We start from the raw sequence: 16,779 nt of genomic DNA, 5'->3' as shown, positions 1-16,779 counted from the left end.
GGAATATTCCAGACCCGATTCCTCCTCTCTCCATTTCCCGGGAATATTCCAGCCCCCGGTTCTCTATTTCCATTTCCCGGGAATATTCCAGCCCCCGGTTCTCTATTTCCATTTCCCGGGAATATTCCAGCCCCGATTTCTCCTTTCTCCGTTCCTCGGGAATATTCCAGACCCGATTCCCCTATTTCCATTTCCCGGGAATATTCCAACCCCGACTCTTCCTCTCTCCATTTCCGGGAATATTCCAGCCCCCGATTCCCTATTTCCATTTCCCGGGAATATTCCAGCCCCGATTCCTCCTCTCTCCGTTCCTTGGGAATATTTCAGCCCAGATTCCCTCTCTCTCCATTTCCCAGGAATATTCCAGCCCCGACTCTTCCTCTCTCCATTTCCCGGGAATATTCCAGCCTCTATTCCCTCTCTCTCCACTTCCTGGGAATATTCCAGCCCCGATCCCACGTGTCCATGACCGGATTTCCCGGGAAATGCCCCTGTCCCGTTTTCCCCTGTCCCGTTTTCCCCTGTCCCGTTTTCCCGGGGGATGCTCCCGTCCCATTTCTCCCGCGGGACGCTCCAGCTCCACTTCCCCGTGTCCCGGTTCCCCCGGGAGATGTTCCCAGCCTGGTTTCCCTTATCCCGGTTCCCCCGGGAGATGTTCCTGCCCCGTTTTTCCCGGGAGATGCTCCCAAACCGGTTTCCCCTATCCCGATACCCCTGGGAAGCGCTTTTGTCCCGGTCTCCCCTATCCCGGTCCCACCGGGAGATTCTCCTGTCCCGGTTCCTCCTGTCCCGGTACCACCAGAAATTCTCCTTTCCCGGTGTCCCTAGGAGATTCTCCTGTCCCGGTTTCCCCTGCCCCGGTCCCACCGGGAGATTCTCCTGTCCCGGTCCCCCAGTCCCGGTTCTCCCAGTCTCGGTTGCCCCAGGAGTTGTTCCAGCCCTGTTTATCCCGGAGGACGCTCCACGTCCGGTTCCCTCCTCCCCTGCCCCGGTCCCACCGGGAGATTCTCCTGCCCTGGTTCCCCCTGTCCCGGTTCCCCTTGTCCCGGTACCACCAGGAGTTTCTCCTGTCCCGGTTCCCTTGTCCCGGTACCACCGGGAGTTTCTCCTGTCCCGGTCCTCTTGTCCCGGTCCCACCGGGGATTCTCCTGTCCCGGTTCCCCTGTCCCGGTACCACCGGGAGTTTCTCCTGTCCCGGTCCCCTGTCCCGGTTCCCCTATCCCGGTCCCACCGGGAGTTTCTCCTGCCCCGGTTCTCCTGCCCCGGTTCCCCCTGTCCCGGTTCCCCTATCCCGGTCCCACCGGGAGTTTCTCCTGCCCCGGTTCTCCTGCCCCGGTTCCCTGTCCCGGTTCTCCCAGTCCCGGTTGCCCCAGGAGTTGTTCCAGCCCCGTTTTTCCCGGAGGACGCTCCGTTCCCGGTTCCCCCCTGCCCTGCCCTGGCCCTGTCCCGGCCCGGGGCGGGCTCGGGGCGGCGGGGGCGGCCCCGGTGGGCGGGAGGGGGCGCGGGTCCCGCCTACAAAGGGCTCCGGCCGGGCGGGCCCCGCTCACGGCCCCGGGACCCCGCACCCATGGGCGGCTGCCGGGCCCCGCCGCCGCCCGGGGCGGCTCCTCGCCGTCCTCGGCCCCCGGTACCGGCCAGCGCCGGCGGGACACAGCCCGGGGCCTGAGGGAAATCCCGGGAAGAGGCCACGGGAAGCTCGGGAAATCCCGCGGGTGAGCGGGGACGGGGCGCACACGGAGCGCCGGGAGGGGAGCGGGGTGGGCGGAGAGGGAGATGCTCCGGTTCTCCCGGGACGCTCCTGTCCCGAATTCCTCTGTCCCGGTTCTCCCGGGACGCTCCAGTCCCGAATTCCTCTGTCCCGGTTCTCTCCGGGATGCTTCCAGTCCCGAATTCCTGTCCCGGTTCTCTCGGGGATGCTCCAGTCCCGAATTCCTGTCCCGGTTCTCTCGGGGATGCTCCAGTCCCGAATTCCTGTCCCGGTTCTCCCGGGGGATGCTCCAGTCCCGAATTCCTCTGTCCCGGTTCTCTCGGGGGATGCTCCAGTCCCGAATTCCTGTCGCGATTCTCCCGGGATGCTCCAGTCCCGAATTCCTGTCCCGGTTCTCCTGGGGGATGCTTCAGTCCCGAATTCCTGTCCCGGTTCTCCGGGGATGCTCCAGTCCCGAATTCCTGTCCCGGTTCTCTCGGGATGCTCCAGTCCCGAATTCCTGTCCCGGTTCTCTCGGGATGCTCCAGTCCCGAATTCCTGTCTCGGTTCTCCCGGGGGGATGCTCCTGTCCCGAATTCCTCTGTCCCAGTTCCCCCTGTCCCACTGGCCCCAGTTCCTGTCCCGGTTCCTGTCCCGGTTCTCCCTGCCCCGGTTCCTGTCCCAGTTCCTATCCCGGTTGTCCCCGTCCCTGTTTCCCTGGGGGAAGTTCTTGCCCCGAATCCCTGTGGGGGATTTCTGCCCCAGCATTCCCAGGGGATGCTCCTGTCCCGGTTCCCCCAATCCCAGTTCCTATCCCAGTTCCCATCCCGAATTCCCTGTCCCGGTTCCTGTCCTGGTTCTCCCTATCCTGGTTCCTATCCCTATTCCTATCCTGGTTCTCCCAGTTCCTACCCCAGATCCCCTATCCCAGTTCCTATCCCAGTTCCTATCCTGGGTCCCCCAGTCCCAGTTCCTATCCTGGTTCCTATCCCAGTTCCCCCTGTCCTGGTTCCTATCCCAGATCCCCTATCCCAGTTCTTATCCCAAACCCCCTATCCTGGTTCCTATCCCGGTTCCGATCCGGTTCCCCTGTCCCGGTGTCCCGGGTCAATCTCCACCCGGAGTTTCTCCCTGTCCCGCTATCCCCGGCATGCTCCTGCCCCCATTCCCTGTCCCAGCTCCTGTGGGGATTTCAGAGACCCCTCTGGAATTCCTGGATGGATTTTCCCCCTTGGAAGTGGGACCGGAGCTGGGAGTGATGCTGCTGTAGCTGGGGTGGGGGTGACAAAACCCCAGCGGCACCAAATTCCCAGGGAAAATGGAATCCATGGATCTGTGTCTGTCCCCAGCCTTGGACACTGCCAGGGATCCAGGGATTCTCTGGGAATCCCAGCCCAGCCGGGAATCCCTTCCCAAGATCCCACCATCCCAAGCTCCCCTTTCCCACTGGAAGCCATTCCCTGCCTCCTGCCCCTCCAGCCCTTGCCCAAATCCCAGCTCTCCTGGAGCCCCTTGGGGATCGGGAAGCGGCTCCAAGGATTCCCTGGATCCTCCCCTGATCCAGCTGCACATTCCCAGCTCTCCCAGCCCCGGAGCAGCTCCCTGTCCCACTGATTTCGGGATCCCAATTCCAGGTGGGCTCTCACCTGCCCCATCCCGATGCCAGAGTCAGGATTTGGGATTGGGATTTGGGGTTGGGATTTGGGGTTGGGATGTGCTGAGGCCCAGCCCTGTGGGACATTCCCGTTTTCCTCCAGCAGGATGGAGAGCAAGGCCGTGGATCTCCACACCTTCTCCGAGCGGGAGAACGGATCCGTCCTGGAGGAGCCCTTGGAGGGACGGAGCCTGTCCAAGCTGAACCTCTGCGAGCACGGTGAGGGCGGATCTGCCTCTGGATCCACTCGGGATCCACCTCTGGATCCAATCCAGGATCCACCTGAGGATCCACATGTAGATCCTCCTGTGGGTCCAGCTCTAGGTCCACCTCTGGATCCACTCCTGCATCCACCTCCGGATCCAACCTAGGATCCACCTCCAGATCCACCTCCAGATCCACCTCTGGATCCACCCCTGGATCCACCTCCAGATACACCCCTGGATCCACCCCTGGATCCACCTTGGGATCCACTTCTGGATCTGCCTCCAGATCCTCCCCCGGATCTCCCCTCAGATCCACCTTGGGATCCACCTCTGGATCTGCCTCCAGATCTATCCCAGATCCACCCTGGGATTCACCTCGGGATCCACCCCTGGATCCACCTCTGGATCCCCCCTAGATGCCCCTCAGGATCCGCCTCGGGATCCCCCCTGGATCCATGGCGGGAGCGGGAGCACGCAGATCTCCTGGGAAGGAGCTCTGGATGTGGCTCCTCTCGTGCAGGGATGAGCTCCGTGCTCAGCTCCGCGCTCCAGCCGGGATTCCCGGCCCTGGGAATGGTGGATTCCGTGGTGGGAGGAGCGCCGGGAGGTGTCCTGGCCCTGGCCCAGGTTTTCCAGGGATTCTGTGGCTCCCCCATCCTTGGAAGTATCCAAGGAAAGGTTGGATGGGCTTGGAGCAGGTGGGAGGTGTCCCTGGGATGGGATTGAAGGTCCATGGATCCCAAACCATTCCGGGATTCTGGGATCAAGGACACTCAGGATCCATCCCGAGGGATTTTTATGGAATTCGGGGATGGAAAAGGGAAGGGAGACCCTTCCTGGAGTCCCCAATTCCCAATGAAGCCCCTGGATCCTGAAATTCCTTCTCAAGGAGGAATCGGGATGGGGCTGGATCCACTGGGAGAGCTGGGAATGTGCAGCTGGATCAGGGAAGGATCCAGGGAATCCTTGGAGCCGCTTCCCGATCCCCAAGGGGCTCCAGGAGAGCTGGGATTTGGGCAAGGGCTGGAGGGGCAGGAGGCAGGGAATGGCTTCCAGTGGGAAAGGGGAGCTTGGGATGGTGGGATCTTGGGAAGGGATTCCTGGCTGGGAGGGTGGGGAGGGGCTGGCTGAGCTGGGAACATCCAGCTCCGGATAAATTCCTCCTGGGAATGCTGCAAGGGGCTCATGGAGGTGTCTCCAAGGGGACCTGTGGGGGTCGGGACAGCTTTGGATCCAGAGGGAGAATTCCCCATCCAGGAGATCCCTGAGCGTTGATCCCATTCCCAAAATCCCTGCTCCCGATCCGCCTGTTCCCATCTCTTCCCAGTGAAAAAACCGCTGGAAAAGCCGGGAGGGAAGAGCTGGAGCGATCCCAGAATTCCCAGCTTTGGGGTTTTGATGGAGCTCCGGCTGGAATTCTCGGGGCTGACCCCCAGGGAACCCCATTCCCACAGGAGGGGTCTCTGGAGCGGGATTTCTGGGAAGGGGCTGGGGCAAAGTCACCCCTGAGCGTGGCACCACCCGGATCCCGCCAAGGATCCATCGGGAGCGCGATCCAAACCTTCTGCTGGCCCAGGAACGCCATTCCCGGGCCTTTTCCAGGGTTTTGGGGACCCCAAATCCCCGAATCCCGGTTGTTTTCCTCCTCCCGCTCCCCGGAGCCTGGGCAGGGGCAGGAAATGTTCTCTTTTCCTTGGATCCCGGCCCTTTGCGCGGGCAAACGCTGCCGGCCGCGCTTCCAAGGGCCGGGAATGGGAGTGGGTGGATCGGGGCGCGCCGCCAGCTCCTCCCGGGGTGTCCCAGGAGCCGCTGGAAGCGCGAAATGTCAGGAAAACATCGGCGCCCTCCTCGCCCCGCGGCTCCATCCCAGAACTGCGGGCGGGGAGCGGGGGATGAGATCCAGCTGGAGCATCCCGGATCCCGCCTGAGCCGCATTCCCTCGGGATCAGCCGCGGATCCATCCCGGAGCTCAGCCCCGAGCTCCCAGCGCCGGGCTGGGTTTCGGGATCCGCCCGCCGTAACCCTTTCCCGGCTGCAGGCTTTTCCAGCCATCCCCGATTTCCCGGGATGGACCAGGACAAGGATGGCGTGGGGAAGGGTCCCTGGAATTCTGGGATCCCCCCAGCCAGGGGTTCCATCGCCGAAATTCCAGGGAGCAGCTCGATCCCACTGGGATGGGGTGAAGTCCCACCTGGGCATTGCCCGGCAGGGATGGGCCAGGCTGGAGCTGGGAATTGCCATGGGATGGGATCCCAAATCCCAGCAGGGATGGGCCAGGCTGGAAGTGAGAATTGCCGCACGATGGGATCCCAAATCCCAAATTCCAGCAGGGATGGGATCCCAAATCCTAGCGGGAATGGGCCAGGCCGGTAGTGGGAATTGCCATGGGATGGAATGTCCCAGCAGGAGATGGGAATTGCCATGGGATGGGATCCCAAATCCCAGCAGGGATGGGCCAGGCCGTGGATCCGGCCCTGGATTGGTGCTGTCTCCATCCAGGAGGTTTGGATTTGGGATTCCCCTCTCCTGTGGGATGAGGGGCTCTGGATCGGAGCCTCGGAGCTCCGAGGAGCACAAAACACCGGCATGGAGGCTCCAGGTGGGAATTCTGGGCTTTTCCTCCATCTTCCGTCGGTGTCTCCTCGGGGAAACTCGGATCTGGGAAAGGGCAAATGGAGCTGGAGTGAAAATGCTGGGAAAATCTGCTCCCAGAAATCCGGTGCTCCTGCCAGGATCCAGCAGGGAATTCTTCGGGAGGGAAGAGACCTTCAAACACATCCCATTCCATGGGCAGGGACACTTCCCTCCATCCCAGGGCGCTCCAAGTCCATCCAACCTTTCCCGGGACACTGCCAGGGGATTTTCTGGGAACCCCAGCCCAGCCAGGAATCCCTTCCCAAGATCCCACCATCCCAAGCTCCCCTTTCCCACTGGAAGCCATTCCCTGCCTCCTGCCCCTCAGCCCGCCCAAACCCAGCTCTCCTGGAGCCCTTGGGGACGGGAGCGGCTCCAAGGATTCCCTGGATCCTCCCTGATCCAGCTGCACATCCCAGCTCTCCCAGCCTGGCACTGGATCCAGCCCCATCCCAATCCTCCTTGAGAAGGTTTCGGATCCAGGGGCTCATTGGGAATTTGGGGAATCCAGGAAGGGTCCCCTTCCCTTTTCCATCCCCAAATTCCATAAAAATCCCTCGGGATGGATCCTGAGCGTCCTTGATCCCAGAATCCCAGAATGGTTTGGGACGGGATCCATGGACCTTCAATCCTGCAATCCCAGGGACACTTCCCACCATCCCAGGGTGATCCAAATCCACCCTGGGACACTGCCAGGGATCCAGGGATTTTCTGGGAACCCCAGCCCAGCCAGGAATCCCTTCCCAAGATCCCACCATCCCAAGCTCCCCTTTCCCACTGGAAGCCATTCCCTGCCTCCTGCCCCTCCAGCCCTTGCCCAAATCCCAGCTCTCCTGGAGCCCCTTGGGGATCGGGAAGCGGCTCCAAGGATTCCCTGGATCCTCCCCTGATCCAGCTGCACATTCCCAGCTCTCCCAGCCTGGCACTGGATCCAGCCCCATCCCAATTCCTCCTTGAGAAGGAATTTTGGGATCCAGGGGCTTCATTGGGAATTTGGGAATCCAGGAAGGGTCTCCCTTCCCTTTTCCATCCCCAAATTCCATAAAAATCCCTCGGGATGGATCCTGAGCGTCCTTGATCCCAGAATCCCAGAATGGTTTGGGACGGGATCCATGGACCTTCAATCCTGCAATCCCAGGGACACTTCCCACCATCCCAGGGTGATCCAAATCCACCCTGGGACACTGCCAGGGATCCAGGGATTCTCTGGGAATCCCAGCCCAGCCAGGAATCCCTTCCCAAGATCCCACCATCCCAAGCTCCCCTTTCCCACTGGAAGCCATTCCCTGCCTCCTGCCCCTCCAGCCCTTGCCCAACTCCCAGCTCTCCTGGAGCCCCTTGGGGATCGGGAAGCGGCTCCAAGGATTCCCTGGAGCTCAGGGTTTCCCTTGGAGCTGCATCCCACGGGAATGGGGACCAGCCTGGAGTTCACCCAGCAGCTCCAGAAGATCCCAGAATGGTTTGGGTGGGATCCATGGACCTCCAATCCCACCCCATCCCAACACCTCCCACCATCCCAGGTGGTCTCCAATCCCACCCAGCCTTTCCTCGGCCATCCCAAGGGTGGAGCCTCGGGGATGATCCCAGCCATTCCAAGGCCTCCCTGACCCCGTGTCCCGCTCCCTCCCGCAGATCCCGGCCGCAGGACGAGGCCCTGGGGCTGCCGCGGCCGGATGGGCTCCGTGGCGGCGCTGAAATATTCCGTGGTGGGACTTTACCTGCTGGTGCTCCTCATCCTGGTGGGAATCTTCATCCTGGCAGGTGAGGCTGGCCCTGGGGTGCTCCCAGGGGTCCCAGGATTTTCCATGGCCTCGGGATCCCTGCACGGGAGGGTTTTCCGGGTCATCCAGGGGAGGGGAAAGTTGGGATCCAGCAGGAAAAAACAAAACAAAACAAAACAAAACCAAAAAAAACCCAAAACCAAAAAACCCTCAAAACCTATAAAAACCCCATAAAGAACCCCAAAGAATTTAAAAATCCCCCCAAAAATCCCCAAAAAAACCTAAAACCCATAAAAAACCCCAAAGAACTAAAAAAAAATCCCCCCAAAACATCCCAAAAAAACCATAAAAACCCATAAAAAACCACCAAAGAACTCCAAAAAATCGCCCCCAAAAATCCCCAAAAAACCCAAAAAATCCCATAAAAAACCACCAAAGAACTCCAAAAAAATCCCCCAAAAATCCCCAAAACCCCCAAAAATCCCATAAAACCAAAAGCCCAAAACTCCCAAAAAATTGCCTAAAAAATCCCGAAAAAACCCCAAAAATCCCAAAAACCCCCAAAAGAACCCCAAAAATAATCTCCAAAAATCCCCAAAACCCCCAAAAACCCCAAAGAACTAAAGAAAAAATCCCCCCCAAAAATCCCAAAAAACCCATGAAAAACCCCAATGAATTCTAAAAAAGTCCCCAAAAAAATCCCAAAAACCTATAAAAACCCAGAAAAACCCCAAAAAACCATTAAAAAAATGCCCAAAAAAAAACCCCCAAAACCCCCAAAATCAAAAAAAAATTTGAAAACAATCCCCCAATAATCCCAAAAAACCCCATTGAAAACCCCAAAGAATTCTAAAATAAATCCCCCCAGAAAACCCCAAAATTCCCAAAGAGTTCTAAAAAAACCCCATAATTCCTGCCCCCCAAAAAACCAAAAAACCCATTAAAAACCCCAAAGAACTCCAAAAATATCCCCCAAAAAATCCCCAAAAACCCAAAAAACTCCAAACCCCATTAAAAAAAAAACCACACCCCAAAAACCCCTAAAAACCCATTTTTCCTGGAATTTTGGGGCGTTGTTTGGATGTTGTTGTTGTTGGCCGGCGCATCCCGCGGCGAGAGATTTTTATGGGGTTTTTGGGATTTTTTGGGGGGATTTTTTTGGAGTTCTTTTGGGGTTTTTAATGGGGTTTTTGGGATTTTTGGATTTTTGGGGGGATTTTTGGAGTTCTTTGGGGTTTTATGGGGTTCTGGGGTTTTTGAAGAGTTTTTGGGGCATTTTTTTTAGAATTTTTGGGTTTTATGGTTTTTGCATGGAATTCTTTGGGTTTTTTGGGAGTTTTTTGGGGGTTTTTGGGGTTTTGGGACTTTTTGGGGAATTTTTTGGGGTTCTTTTGGGTTTTTGGGGGGTTTTGGGGTTTTTTGGGGGGATTTTTTTGGAGTTCTTTTGGGGTTTTTATGGGGTTTTTTGAAGAGTTTTGGGGCATTTTTTTTTAGAATTCTTTGGGGTTTTTCATGGGTTTTTATGGGTTTTTGGGATTTTTGGGGGGACTTTTTTAGAATTCTTTGGGATTTTTTAATGGGGTTTTGGGGTTTTTGGGGGGATTTTTTTGGAGTTCTTTTGGGGTTTTTGGGGGTTTTTGGGGGATTTTTGGAGTTCTTTTGGGGTTTTTTATGGGGTTTTGGGGTTTTTTGAAGAGTTTTGGGGCATTTTTTTTTTAGAATTCTTTGGGGTTTTTCATGGGTTTTTATGGGTTTTTGGGATTTTTGGGGGGGATTTTTTTGAGTTCTTTTGGGGTTTTTTATGGGTTTTTGGGGGTTTTTTTGGGGAATTTTTTTGGAGTTCTTTTGGGGTTTTTATGGGTTTTTGGGGGGATTTTTTGGAGTTCTTTTGGGGTTTTTTATGGGTTTTTTGGGGCAATTTTTTGGAGTTCTTTTGGGGTTTTTTATGGGTTTTTTGGGGCAATTTTTTTGGAGTTCTTTTGGGGCATTTTTATGGGTTTTTTGGGATTTTTTGGGGGAATTTTTTGGAGTTTTTTGGGGTTTTTGATGGGTTTTTTGGGGGGATTTTTTTGGAGTTCTTTTGGGGTTTTTATGGGGTTTTTTGAAGAGTTTTGGGGCATTTTTTATTAGAATTCTTTGGGGTTTTTCATGGGTTTTTATGGGTTTTTGGGATTTTTTGGGGGGACTTTTTTAGAATTCTTTGGGATTTTTTAATGGGGTTTTGGGGTTTTTGGGGGGGAATTTTTTTGAGTTCTTTTGGGGTTTTTTATGGGTTTTTTGGGATTTTTTGGGGGGATTTTTTTGGAGTTCTTTGGGGTTTTTTATGGGTTTTCCCACCGTCCCAGGCTGCTCCGAACCCTGTCCTGGAATGTTTTGGGGTGGGTGTGGCTGGGAATTGTTTGGGATCCAGCTTTCCTTGGAAAAGAGGTTGGGGAAAGGGTCAGCAGCACAAATCCAAGGAAATATCTTGGGATCCAGCAAGAAAAAAACCAAACCAAAACAAAAACCACAAAAGCCCATAAAAAACCCAAAAGAATTTTTAAAAATCCCTCAAAAAATCCCCAAAAACCCATTAAAAAACCCATTAAAAATCCCCAAAAACCCATAAGAAATCCCCAGGGAATAAAAAAAAATTCCCCCCAAAAAACTGCAAAACACCCCAAAAACCCTTTAAAAACCCCAAAGAATTAAAAAAAATCCCTAGAAAGCTTCCCAAAAAGTCCCCCAAATAATCCCCTAAAAACTCAAAACCCATAAAAAACCACCAAAGAATTTTTTAAAAATCCAAAAAATTTAAGAAAACCCCCCAAAACCCATTAAAAACCCATTTAAAAGCCCCAAAGAATTAAAAAAAACCCCAAATAATTCTAAATAGAATCCCCCAAAAAACCCCAAAACACCCCAAAGCCCCATAAAAAACTCCAAAGAATTCCAAAAAAATCCCCCCAAACCCCCAAAAACCCTAAAAACCTGTCAGAAACCCCAAAGAATTAAAAAAAAAATCCCCCCAGAAAAACCCCGAACCCCCCCCAAAAACCCCATTAAAAAACCATTTAAACCCATAAAAATCCCAAAAGAATTTTTAAAAAATTCCCACCGGGAACGGGGTGTTTTCCTCTCCGGGGCTGGAGTTTCCCATTCCCCGTATCCCCACCCTCGGTCCCCCCAATCCACTAAAAAGCCTCTGGGCCTGTGGCTGGCGCTCCAATCCCCAACATTTTCATGGAATTGTGGAATTGTTGAGGTTGGAAAACTCCTTGGGCGCCCTGGAGCCCAACCATTCCCCTGATCCACACTTAAACCCCTGTAGGAATTATCCTGGCACATCCCCGGGCTCCTGCCTCCCCTTTCCCGAATTTTGGTGAGTGCGCGGATGGCAAAGCCCCTTGGCAATGCCTGGAATTCCCAGCCAGCCCCTGCACAGCCTTTTCCGTGAGGGAATCGTTCCGAATTCCGACCGGAACTTTCCCCGGCAAAACTTGGGGCTGTTCCCTCTGGGAGGTTGATAAATCACAACAAGATCCCCAAACATCCCGACGTTTTTCCCGCAGGGAATGTTTTCCCCCGTGGTTTTCCCATCCTTCCCGTGGGATCTGCTCCACCCGAGCGCCCCCAACCCCTCAGATCCCGTCCAGGGATTCCGGGGACAAACCGGGATGAGCGGAGGGGACCAAACCCCGCGCTGTCCCAGGAGGAGAATCCCGGATGGAATTCCGGGACAAACTGTGGGATTCAGGAACAGGGATTGGGAAGATGCCTGGAAGAAGCTGATTCCAGCCTGGACAGGGCTTGGAGGGACAGGGGGAGGTGTCGGGGTTGGGATGGGATGGGATTGAAGGTCCCTTCCCACCCAAACCATCCCGGGACCTTCTGGAGCTGCTGGAATGGATCCAGGCTGGAATTCTGTCCCAGCAGAGAAATATTTGGGATGCAGCTCCAAGGGGAAAAAAAAATGGGATCCAGGGAATCCTTGGAGCCGCTTCCTGATCCCCAAGGGGCTCCAGGAGAGCTGGGATTTGGGATGAAGGATGGAGGGGCAGGAGGCAGGGAATGGCTTCCAGTGGGAAAGGGGAGCTTGGGATGGTGGGATCTTGGGAAGGGATTCCTGGCTGGGCTGGGGTTCCCAGAGAATCCCTGGATCCCTGGGAATGTCTCAGGAAAGGTTGGATGGGCTTGGAGCACCCTGGGATGGTGGGAGGTGTCCCTGTCCATGTGGAATGGGATGAGTTTTCGGTTCCTCCCCACCCAAACCATCCCAGGACCCTCCAGCCCTTCTCCAGCACCCACCCTCCTTCTCCAGCCTTGGATTCCTTGCATGGGGGGAACCTCGTGGGCCGGGAATTTCCCCTGCAGGCACCGAGGAACCGGGAATGTCCTCGGGAGGACACCCCAGGGCTCCTCCTGACCTCCCACCACCCTCCTCCACCGCAGTGTCCCGGCCCCAGGCGTCCCCCGAGGAGCTGAAGGCGCTGCTGGGCGACGTCCAGCGCCTCAACGAGACCTTCCGGGACCTGCAGCTGCTGCAGTGCCCCCCGCCCCAGGGCGACCTCCTGGAGCACATCTGGAGGCTCCAGGACCTCCTGCAGAACCACTCGGACTCGCTGCTCCTGCTCTCGGGCTCGCTGCAGAGGCTGCAGGGGCTCCTGTGGGCGCTGCAGAGCCAGGCCGGACAGACGGACAGCTCGCTGTGGCGGCTGCGGGACTCGCTGGGCCAGCAGAGCGACGCGGCGCAGCTGGAGCTGTCGCGGCTCTCGGTGGAGGCCAACGGCAGCCGGCTGCTCCTGGAGCACCACCAGCACCTCCTGGGGCACCTGGGCGCGGCTGGAGGCGCTGGGCGAGCAGGCGGCGGCGCTGGGCGCGGCGGTGGAGTCCATGAACCGCAGCTTCTCCTACGAGCTCCGCCTGCAGTGCTCCCGGCTCCGCGACCTGCAGGGGCTGCTGGGCAACGCCAGCGCCGACGGGCGCAGGATGCGGGCGGCGCACGGCGCCATGGAGAGGCAGCTGAGGCTGGAGCTGGCCCTGCTCAACAACATCACCGAGGAGCTGCGCATGAAGGACTGGGAGCACTCCGTGGCGCTGAGGAACATCTCCGTGATCCGGGGTGAGTGGTGGGAACGCTCCGGAATGTCTCCATGATCCGGGGGAATGCTCCAGAACATCTCCGTGATCTGGGGTGAGTGGTGGGAACGCTCCGGAACATCTCCATGATCAATGGTGAATGGTGGGAATGCTCCGGAACATCTCCATGATCTGGGGTGGGTGGTGGGAACACTCCAGAACATCTCCATGATCCACGGTGAGTGGTGGGAATGCTCCAGAACATCTCTGTGATCCGGGGTGAGTGGTAGGAACGCTCCAGAATGTCTCCATGATCCAGGGGAATGCTGCAGAACATCTCCATGATCCATGGTGAGTGGTGGGAACACTCCGGAACATCTCCGTAACCCGGGGTGGGTGGTGGGAACGCTCCGGAACATCTCCGTGATCCGGGGTGAGTGGTGGGAACACTCCAGAACATCTCCATGATCCATGGTGAGTGGTGGGAACACTCCAGAACATCTCCATGATCCACGGTGAGTGGTGGGAACGCTCCGGAACATCTCCGTGATCCAGTGTGCGCGATGGGAATGCTCTGGAACATGTCCGTGATCCGGGGTGAGTGGTGGGATTGGGAATGGTCCCCATGGGATGTGTCTGTGGGGGGTCAGGGGTTGGAGAATCCCTGGATTCTCCACTTGGAGAACAGCTCCAGCGGAGTTGTTGAGGTTGGAAAGGCTCTCCAAGGTCATGGAGTCCAGCTGGTCACCACCACTGATCCATGTCTCCCCCAAATCCACGTGGATTTTAATCCCACCAGGGATGGGGACTCCAAACCACCCTGGGCCTGTTCCAGCCCTTCGCAGCCCTTTCCACGAAGGAATTGTTCCCAATATCCAACCAAACCTTCCCTGGCACAGCCTGGGGACCTTTCCTCATCCTGTTTCTTGTTTCTCGGGAGCAGATCCCAACTCCCAGCCGGCTCCAACCGCTCATGGAGATGTGGAGAGGGAAAAGGTCCCCCCCGAGCCTCCTTTGCTCCAGGCTGAGCCCCTTCCCAGCTCCCCCAGCCCCTCCTGGGGCTCCATTCCCTTCCCAGCTCCGTTCCCTGCCCTGGACACGCTCCAGCCCCTGCAGGTCTCTCCGGTCAGGAAGGTCCCAGATCCGCCCCCATCCATCCCTGCTCAGGTGTCTCCATCCCTTTGGACTCTCCAGGGAATATTCCCCATCCATGATTCGGAAGGAAGCTCCCAAGGTTCCCTCGAAGCTGCCAGGAAAAACCCCAACCTCCCGCATCCCATCCTCTCCTCCTTTCCCCACCCTCAGCCATTCCCAAATCCCGGAGCTGTTTGGGTGGGAAGGGCGCTAAAATCCCATCCCGTTCCTACTCCAACACCTCCCGCTGTCCCAGGCTGCTCCCAGCCTCGGACACTTCCAGGGATCCAGGGGCAGCCGCAGCTTCTCTGGGAATGCCGTGCCAGGGCGGGGGAACCCCACGGAGAAACCCAGGAGATCCCAGCGTGAGCTCCAGGGCGGAGCGGGAGGTTGGGAGCAGCTCCCGCTCCATTTTCCAACTGCTGCTCCTGCGGAGACCCCACGGGCTGTCGGTCATTCCCGGTGCTTCCAGCTGGAATTCCAGGATCCCACTCCGGATCCCACTCCAGATCCCACTCCAGATCCCACTCCAGATCCCACTCCAGAGCCCACTCCAGAGCCCACTCTGGATCCCACTCCAAATTTCACTCCAGATCCCTCTCCGGATCCCACTGCAGATCCCTCTCCAGATCCCACTCCAAATCCCACTCCAGATCCCTCTCAGGATCCTACTCCAGATCCCACTCCAGATCCCACTCCAGATCCCTCTCCGGATCCCACGGATTCCCGCAGAGCATTCCCAGATCCCAATTCCTGATCCATTAAAACACATCCCTGCTCTTCCTGCCCCTTTTCCAGCTCCCAGATCCCTGCCTGGATCTCAGCTTCCCAAATTCCCGGCTTTTGGGATTTCTCAGAAAACATTTCCCAGTCCTCCCCCTGGATGGGTGGGAATGACCCTTCCCAGCCTCTCCCTGCCCTGTTTTCTCTCATCCCAGGGATATTTTTTTCCCCCCTGTTATTTTTCTCTTCAAATTCCTTCTTCCCACCGTTTTGTGTCCCGATTATTTTCAGCTCTTGGGATTTGAGCCTTTTTGCAGGACGAGGGATATATTTTGCTGGAATTCCAGCTGGAAAGGCCAGGGCTGGTGCCAAGGCACTTGTTCCCCTTTTCCAGCTGCCGAGCCAGAGAGGATGGATGTGGTGGATCCCCAGGAGATCCATCCCCCTGGAACGCCAACCGCTCCTGGGGTGCTGCCCCTCATCCCTGGGTGACCTTGGCTCCCCATCCCTATTTTTGGGATGTTTTGGGATGCTGGGATCACCCTGCCCCAATCACTTTGATATTTCCCTATTTCCCCGCTCCTCAGATCCCGCTTTTCCCTCCCCGTCCATGGGAATGACGTCACCTGCTCTGGGATGAAGCCACCCAGGGTGGGACCCGTCGCTGAGCCCTGGAATCGCGTTATCCCAAAACCAAACCCCTCCCCAAGGGCCGGCGCCGGATTTATCAGCCCTGACACATTCCTGGCACCCCAAACTTCCCTCTCCTCCCACCCCATGGATAATTCCTGGGGCCTCGTGCCCAGCTGGATTCATCCCAGCTCCAGATGTCCTTGGGTGAGTCCGTCCTGTTCCCGGCTGGATTTGGCCGAGCCATTCCCTGCCTGCCTTTCTGGGGGGCCCTTTTCCTTCCCCTCAAATCCTCGGCTATCCTGGATCCCGGAATTGGGCGGTGGCAGCTTGGGAAGGTCCCCAGGCTCCTCTCCAGCATCCAAGGATTGCTCCAAGCGCCTCCCGTGGCTGGGGAAGGACAACGAGGAGGAGTTTTGGGAGACTTTGGGAGTTTTGGGGGTTTTTGGTGGCTCCCGTCCTGGGAGTCACCACGAGGGAGAATTCCCGGGATCTGCCCGGTGGATCCCTGGGTGGGATGTGCTGGATCCCAGCAGGTCCCAAAGGTGACAGGACGGTCCCATCCCTCAGGAAATGCCTCATCCCGCTGGGATTGGAGGGTGGGAAGCAGGAATGGGATTTCCCGGGCGTGATCCTCAGGAGCTGTGGGGTGGGAAGAGCTGGGAATGCTCCGGAGCTTCTCCCAGCTGCCATTCCCGGTTTTTCCTCCAGCCCAGCTGCTCCCTGGGTCCTGTCCCAGGAGCTGCTCCTGGGATGGGACCGTCCCTGGGAGCATTCCAGAACATCTGAGGCTGCCCATCCCTGGAAGTGCTCATCCCAAGGGTCTGGGGTCCATCCCAAGGGTCTGGGGTCCATCCCAGAGATCCAGAGTCCATTCCCAGGATCTGGGGTCCATCCCCAGGATCCGGGGTCCATCCCAAGGGTCTAGGGTCCATTCCCAGGATCTGGGGTCCATTCCCAGGATCTGGAGCCCATTCCTGGGATCTGAGGTCCATCTCAAGGTCTGGGGTCCATCCCAAGGGTCTGGGGTCCATTCCCAGGATCTGGAGCCCATTCCTGGGATCTGAAGTCCATCTCAAGGTCTGGGGTCCATCCCAGAGATCCAGAGTCCATTCCCAGGATCTGAGGTCCATCCCAAGGGTCTGGGGTCCATTCCCAGGATCCGGGGTCCATCCCAAGGGTCTGGGATCCATTCCAAGGTCTGGGGTCCAACCCTGGGACCTGAGGTTCATTCCCAGGATCCGGGGTCCATTCCCAGGATCTGGGATCCATCCCTGGGATCCGGAGTCCATCCCTTATCCCCTCAGCTCCTGGAGCTCTTCATTCCCTGGG

At 57.1% G+C, this 16,779-nt stretch overlaps 1 protein-coding gene across 1 annotated transcript in view; it reads left to right on the top strand.

Annotated features, from left to right (window-relative positions):
• The first annotated feature begins 1,543 nt into the window (after positions 1-1,543).
• SCARA5 (scavenger receptor class A member 5) overlaps positions 1,544-16,779 on the top strand; it is a 33,825-nt gene continuing 18,589 nt past the window's right edge. Inside the window, 5 exon segments of the mRNA XM_030945535.1 lie at positions 1,544-1,712; positions 3,445-3,560; positions 7,814-7,942; positions 12,334-12,706; positions 12,708-13,003. Coding sequence (XP_030801395.1) covers positions 3,449-3,560; positions 7,814-7,942; positions 12,334-12,706; positions 12,708-13,003 — 910 coding nt within the window. The 5' untranslated portion in view covers positions 1,544-1,712; positions 3,445-3,448.

This window comes from Camarhynchus parvulus, chromosome 3 (assembly GCF_901933205.1).
Source record: "Camarhynchus parvulus chromosome 3, STF_HiC, whole genome shotgun sequence".
Classification (NCBI taxonomy): domain Eukaryota; kingdom Metazoa; phylum Chordata; class Aves; order Passeriformes; family Thraupidae; genus Camarhynchus; species Camarhynchus parvulus.
Note: the sequence above shows the minus strand (reverse complement) of the source record. Positions and strands in the feature narration are given on the sequence as shown.